Genomic DNA, 7580 nt, shown 5'->3' with positions numbered 1-7580 from the left:
CTGCTACAAAACAGGCATGTGCTAAGTAAGCATTTTCTTTTACTCGTATTATCTCAAGGGAGCCTCACACAAACCCTGGGAAGTAGATGCTATTATTCCTATTTTATGGTTGAGAAAAACGTGAGGTTAAGTGACTGCCCAAGATCACAGAGCTATCATCTAAGGCCAGATTTGAATTCAGGTCTTCCTGACCCCAGGCTCTATCCACTGTCACCTAACTGCCTGGCAACAGATTGAGCTTTCTAGGACAAAGCTTCTTAACTGAATGTGGGGGTTGCGAAAAATTTGGCAGTGAATGTTTGATTTGCATCCGTATTTTGTATACCTATATACCTGGGCCCATGTAAAAAGTTCTTGGGTGAAAAAGGTTCATGAGTGGAAAAACTTTAAGAAGCTCTGCTCTGGGACAGCATGTTAACCTGAGATCCATAGAGAGTTATCAGGGAGTCCATGGACTTGCATAGGGAAAAAAAAAATAATTGCATCTATTTTCACTAATCTCTAAATGAAATTTAGCATTTCTTTCCATTATGATTCTAAAAAGATATTTATAGAAGGGACCCATAGACTTTACCAGCCTACCAAAGAGCCCATCACACACAAAAAGGCAAAGAATCCCTGCATTGGGAGATTTTACTCCTATGTGAATTAGGGTAGCTTGTGAATCAGAAATAAGTGAAGTCAGATGGTCACCACTTCCTAAAAAACAAATAGAGGCTTTCTTCCCCCCATTTTGTAAGCTGGTATAACCAAACAGATCTAGGGAGTTTCCCTATAATCTTCACCAGGAAAGGAGATGAGCCTAAAGATACCCAATGGGAAAAACTAATACCAACTCATGAGTAACGCTAGTTCTTTGTAAAGAGAATTCTCCATCTCACTAAGTCAGAAAGAATGCAAAGGACAGCCTTATAATTTGAGATAAAGGGTAAAGAAGAGAATTTCTCCCATTTCCCCTCTGAGAATCAGTAATTTTTTAGTGCTAAAAGGTACTTCGGAGAGAATTTGATCTAAATTCCTAATGTTACATCCAATAGCACAATTCATAAGTCACTTCAAAGTTTACAAATGTTTTCTCCACAACTCAGGGAGGCAAATACGGTAATTCGAGTGTTATCACAAGTGAGGAAACAAGATCTGAGGGAAGAGATGATTTGTTCCAAGTCACTAAAGGCAAAGAAGAAACCAAAAAAATCCCAGGTCTCCCTATTCTGAGCCCAGGGTGTCTTCTGCTTTATCTGCCTCCTACTTTTCCTTGGTAATATCAACATCCATATAAGCTAGGCCTCGAGGTCACAGCTATATTAAGGTAACAGCTGTGGTGTTTATATCCTTCACTTGGTGCAAAAGAACAAGGAGTGGTCTCATCCAGAGAGTTGTCCTGATGAAGCCATGGTGTAGGAGAGCAGGCCAATCAAATCCCAAGAGGGGTATGTACACAGGGAAGTGACAGGGAATTTAAACAGACTGAACTGGGACTATCTACTCCTTTCTATCATCCATACCATTCCTTTCCTCTCCAAATTTCAGAAGAGTTTGACTTCAGAGAGCTCAGGATTCTGTGGCACCAAACAGTTGGGCCACTAGCAATCCTTGAGTCCTGGCCTCAGTTTTCTTCCCTTTACTATCTATGCAGAGAAAAGGAGGGCTGTTGGCAAAGGCAAAGCTAGTGAAGGGAAATGGCCAAAGATATAGATCAGTCTCTGGAGGCCCAAGAGTAGCAGAGCCTCATTCAATCCTTCCCTGGGTACTTCTCCCCTCCAGAAGGATGGGGTGCCAAGGCTTCTCACAGTCACAGAACATCAGAATTGGAAAGTACCTTGGAACATGAAGATTGGAACAGAGAATGTTAGATTTGAAAAGAACTAGAAGGCAAGGCAGTATTTTTACAGCAAAGGGCTAGATCTGGATCCAGAGAACACAATTTGGGGTTATTTTGCTTCCTCACACTTCCTTTGGCTCAACCTGACCCACCATGAGGAGGAGCTACTGAGTGGAAAATAGCCCCCCCAAAACCATCTTTAGAACAGAAGCATCTCAGGGGCCTAGAAAAAGCCAACAGCAAAGGGAACCATAAAACTGATCAAGGGAGCAGAGACAGAGAGGACAGGCTTGTAACATTTGGACACCCAGTCTGACCAGAAAACACCAGCAGCTCTTCTTACTTATCCATGGGGATGGGAATGAGAGTACAGAACAGAATAGAGGTGTCGAACAAGAAGATGGATTTCCACCTCTTGCCCTGACTCCTTTCCCTCATCTCCCCTTTTTTGAGCACCACGAAAAGGCAGAAGCCAACTTGTATTAAAACCGATGGGAAAAGGGCAGCTAGATGGTTCAGTGGATAAAAGCACCAGCCCTGGAGTCAGCAGTACCTGAGTTCAAATCTGGCCTCAGACACTTAACACTTACTAGCCGTGTGACCCTGGGCAAGTCACTTAACCCCAGTTGCCTCACTAAAATTAATTAATTAATTAAAAACCAATGGGAAGGTCCCTCCCTCTGTGAGACTGAGCCAAAGCCCAACAGCACAGAGTGAAGACATCACCCACCAGGCAGTGCCTACGTCTTTTGATTTAAAATACAGAAAGGGCCTCAGAAGTCTGCTCTGCTCGACATCCTGGGCAAACAATTATCCAGATTCTGCTTAGATACCTCTAAAGTTCTCTCCACACTGGCATCCCAAAGGCAAGGACAGACCTATAATGTGGGGTAAGGAACTCTGCCCATGAAAGGGTGAAAAATTATCATGTCCTCTCTTCTTCTACTGAGTCACTGCTTAGCTGTGTGAATGTGCACATATGAGCCATAAACAGGTTTCCCAACTAGAACTGAAAAAGACAGAATGAGGAAAGGCTAGCAGAGACACAAGAGCCTAAGATGAGGCTTTAGAGTAGCCACCACAGCTCAAGAACCCTTCAAACTGGTTTGAGGCTACCCCTCACTGCCCCACCCAATATCCCAAGTACCAAAGGCTGGACACATTCTACAAGATTAAAGAGCTGGAAGAGTACCTGGAGGTCATCTAGCCAATCTCTCTCATTTTTAGATGAGGAAACTGAGACCAAAAGAGGGGAAGGGAAGAGCCAGGATTCAAAACTAGGTGCTCTACAACAGAGGTTTCAAACACACAATAGTGTAGCAGGAACCAGATTAAAATGTAACTGGAAAATATTTAACAAAATAAAAACACAATAAAACATGGATAACATTAATATGTGGTTTTCTAGGGGGCAGCTAGATGGTGCAGTGGGTAAAACACCAGCCCTAGATTCTGTTCAGTTGTTTTTCTTTTTTTGTTTGTTTTTGTGAGGCAATGAGGGTTAAGTGACTTGCCCAGGGTCACACAGCTAGTAAGTGTCAAGTGTCTGAGGTTGGATTTGAACTCAGGTCCTCCTGAATCCAAGGCCAGTGCTTTATCCACTGCACCACCTAGCTGCTTCTAGCCCTAGATTCTGGAGGACCTGAGTTCAAATCCAGCCTCAGATACTTGACACTTATTAGCTGTGTGACCCTGGGCAAGTCACTTAACCCTCATTGCCCAGCAAACAAACATGTGGTTTTCTAAGAAAACCTGTGGTTTGTAGAGATCTTTCAGTAGTTTAGTGACCCCATTTCTATTTGAGTTGGAGGCCACTGCTCAACAGTACCCTGCCTGGATTCTCTCCTAACACAGTGTTATTCTCACTATACCTGACATTGTGCCCTTCATGTTACAGAGGTCCACATTCAGATTTGCAGAGTCAAAAGAAGAGTCCAAAACAAAAGGAATTTAACCCTCACCCATTTGGGATTTTCACAGTATTGATTTCTCTTTTTAAGATTAGAAACGAGAGAAAGCATTCTTGGTTTCTTCTGTTTTTCCTTACCAAGACAAGAGACATGGGACTCACATTCAAAATGACTTACTCCTAAGGCCTATCTCAGATTTGGTGAGGGTCAAAAGGGAATAAAAAAGGATGTGACAATATTTTGGAACTGATAAAGTCTTATAAAAATGCAAGGAACTGGGGCAGCTGGGTGGCACAGTGGATAGAGCACTGGCCCTGGAGTCAGGAGTACCTGAGTTCAAATCCGGCCTCAGACGATGTGTGACCCTGGGCAAGTCACTTAAATGCCTCACCAAAAATAAATAAATAAATAAATAAATAAATGCAAAAAATTGCTGAAAAAAAATACCCTTGCCCCCAAAAGATGAACCAGGTTTTTCTAAATGCAAATCCAGTACAAATTCCAGTTCTGACACTAAATGTATGATTGGGTCCGTTTTCTCCTCTGTTAAATGGGGAGAATGCTTACAGTTCATGCCTCCCAGACAAGATTACAGGGAGTATCTTAATCAAGGCCTTTTCACTCAGCCAGGGAAAGCAGCCAAGATCAGGACCACCAATCTGTCATAAAGGGCTGAAAGAAAATCTACAACCATTTTGAACTGGCTCTCCAGCCCCAAGAGTTTTTCATTGAACAGATAGCCAAAAGCTCAATTCAAAGACCTTTCAGATCTAGGCTTACAGGTCTTCAGTCTTGGCTTCATTTGATCTTTCCTGTGGACTCTTCTCTGCTATAGGAAGAACATAGGGAGAGTGTTTGAACAGGACATACATCTGTTAAGGGTTCGGCTTTGAGTATACCTCCCCACAGAAGACTCTGATGAATGAGTAGAGCCTGGAGTTTTGAGGAAAAACCACATTTAGAATTCCAACAAGTAAAAGAAGCCACAGTGCTGACTACTGATTCGCTGGGTAAGTCAACTCCTAAGAATAACTCACACTTCTGTAGTACTTTATGGTTTACAAACCACCTTCCTCACAACAACCTTATGCAAATATTACTAAACTGAGACTCAGAGGGGAAGTAACTTGCTCTGTGGCCACACATCTAGGGTCAAAGCTGGGAGTTTTAACCTAACACTGGCTGACTTCCAGTCCAATGCTGTGGCAAGCATTCTTTCCTTCTTAACTTTTACCAAGATACTTCCTCCTCACTTCTAGTGGAGTTTTCTGGTCTGCAATTTCCCCATTCCCCACTCCCCCAAGATCTAATAAGAATTCTGCTTCCTATGACAACAACCTAGACCTTTGGTATCTCTATGTAATATTTAGGGCCCTAGTTTAGGGACTTTTGTGGAAAGACTCATCTCTCTTGGAAAATAAGAACCCCCAAACCCAAATAAAAACCTTACATTTTAATTTGCTTTGCCAAACAGGACACAGTGAAAACTTTAGTCTAATTGTACAGAAAATATAATTTTTGTAACCAGTAGCAAACATATCACCAGGATGGGGGGGTTTGTTTGGGTTTGTTTAAAAAAAACAAACCCAAGTCCCTGGCAAATTGGGTCAACCTCATAAGAGTTACCCAGCTCCCCCTCAACGACACACTGCCAGACAAGAGACAGAGAGAACATCCTGCTCACACCACCCAGAAAAACTTCATAGAGCTGACTCCAGTTCATCACATTCCCCCTCTATTGGAATCACAGTCCAAAACTGGGATAGGGAAAGGAAAAGCTGAAGGGTGGAGGGACAGAAGGAAGAGGGAATAAGCATCAGAGACTTCTTGGGACCTGGGTCCCAACTCTGCCTTTATCACTACACAGTAAAGGACTGTCTCTGATGATCAGCTCCAAGGTCATGTCCCCCAGATATGGTTTCCTGGAGGCTGCCTCCCCACCCATAACCCTAAGGGATGAGTTCCAAACAGTGATCACTTTAAATCCTATGGTCATAAAAAGAGTTCCAAACAGAAACAGTGAACAAGTTCTGGTCACACCAGCTGGTATGACAAATGCACAAAACTGTGGGGGCCCCAGCCACCCCAGGCGCCTGCCTCAAGAAGGTATTTGGGCTAAGTACAGTAACGTCAGAGAGTCTGAGGAGAAGAGGCAACAAGTGAGGGTGCCCGGGCTCGTTCTGTCTGCAGTCAAGGATGGTGGATGCCAGGCCAGGAGTCCAACTGCAGAAGAAGGGGGGCGGGTGACATCCAGGAGTCCAACTGTGTCAAAGGCAGGAGCTACCCCTACCCCAGCACCAGGCAGAGCTGGCAGGCGGGTAAGGGGGTAACCAAGTGTCTAGTACAGGGGGCGGGCAGGACACAGGAGCCTTCCTCACATCCCGTGCTTCTTGCGGATGACAGCCATGGCTAGCAGCCGGTCCTTCTCTCGGAGCTCCTCCCGAAGCTTGGCCTCCGTGAGCCGCAGGTGGCGGATGCTGCCTTTCATCTCCTTCATCTTCACCTCCATCAAGGCCAGGATATCTCGCTGTTCGTTCAGCTTCCGCAACAGCTCTTCCTCGGTGGTGCCCGAGGACAGCGAATAGGAGTGGTCCGAGCCCGTGTCCGGGAAGCCCTCCTCGCCCACCACCACCAGCCTGGGCCCCGAGGCCGCGGCGGGTACCGCGGGGACGCCGAGCTCTGGGGCGGGGCCCCCCTCTGCCGAGGCAAACTCCACCTGCACTGTCAGGTCGATGGGCTTCACGTCGTCCCCGGTCGGGGGTTGCGGGGGGGCGGCAGCGGCCGCGGCGGGGCCGCCCTCCACGGCCGCCTGCAGGGTGAGCAGCACGGCGGCCGAGGCGGACACCAGGGACGCCTGCGACGGGGCCGGAAGCGCGGCGGGCTGCGGCTGCTGCTGAGGCTGGGCCGGCTGCTGCTGCTGCTGCTGCTGCTGCTGTTGCAGCTGCTGCTGCTGCTGCCTCCGTCGGGCGGCCGCCCCCGCCGCCCCGCCGCCCCCGGGCCGCCGAGCCTTGCGCTCGTTGACGCCGCGCAGCGGGAAGATGGTGGGGACGCGCACCGTGTAGGTCTTGCGGCCGCCCTGGAAGTGGACGCTGCACAGGCGGTGGCCGGCCGTGGGCTGGAAGGTGGAGAAGCAGCCGCTGACGCCGGCCCGGGACACGTTCTTGAGCCACTGGCGCCGCAGCTCCGCGTCCTTGGGGAAGGTGTAGAAGTGCAGCGCCTTGTCCCGGTGCGAGTTGTTGTAGCAGCCCGGCACGCAGCACGTGAAGCCCGGCATCGCGGCGGCCCCGGACCGCCGACGGCCCCGGCCTCGGGCCTCGGCCGCCGCTGCCCCGGCCGCCGCCGGACCGCTCGAGCCCGGAAAGCTCGGAGGGCCTCGGCCGAGACCCGGGCCTCCGGTTCCGCCGCGGGACCCGGCCTCACTCCCGGGCCCGGGCCTCGGGACCCCGGGACCCCCACCGACGGGCGAGGCCTCGGCGCCCGCCCGGACCCCTTACGCCCCCCACCGGCCGGGCGTCGGCGTCTCGCCCCGCCCCGAGCGGAGCCGGGCCTCGCCTCGCTCGATTGCTCTCCTGGGGACGCTCCCCGACGGCCCCCGTGCCGTCCACCCGCCCGCCGGCAGTCCCAGCCGCCACCAGAGCCTGTCAGTCAGTCAGTCAGTCCCGGGGCCGCGACGAAGAAGCGCCCGGGAAGTCGGACTACGCCCCCCACAATGCACCGCGCCGCGCGCTTCCGCCGTTGGCCGCACTGCTTCCTGGGTCAAGGCTGGAGGTGCGGTCAGAATGATTCGGCTTTCGTCCGGGAATAACCATCCGTGTAGTGTTCCAATGGGGCGACACTCCAGCTCTGGC

General features: G+C 49.4%; 1 protein-coding gene across 1 annotated transcript; it reads right to left on the bottom strand.

The window, feature by feature from the left end:
* Positions 1–5182: 5182 nt before the first annotated feature.
* Positions 5183–7153, bottom strand: THAP11 (THAP domain containing 11). The gene has a single exon (XM_043989555.1). It carries the CDS (start codon positions 7004–7006, stop codon positions 6107–6109), a length of 900 nt encoding a protein of 299 aa, XP_043845490.1. The 5' UTR covers positions 7007–7153; the 3' UTR covers positions 5183–6106.
* Positions 7154–7580: the final 427 nt, after the last annotated feature.

The sequence above is a fragment of the Dromiciops gliroides genome, chromosome 2, assembly GCF_019393635.1.
Source record: "Dromiciops gliroides isolate mDroGli1 chromosome 2, mDroGli1.pri, whole genome shotgun sequence".
NCBI classification, from domain to species: Eukaryota; Metazoa; Chordata; class Mammalia; order Microbiotheria; family Microbiotheriidae; genus Dromiciops; species Dromiciops gliroides.
Note: the sequence above shows the minus strand (reverse complement) of the source record. Positions and strands in the feature narration are given on the sequence as shown.

Bases quoted from the DNA above. Each gene is read 5' to 3' on its own strand.
- THAP11 (XM_043989555.1), bottom strand. From the start codon at position 7,006: ATGCCGGGCTTCACGTGCTGCGTGCCGGGCTGCTACAACAACTCGCAC.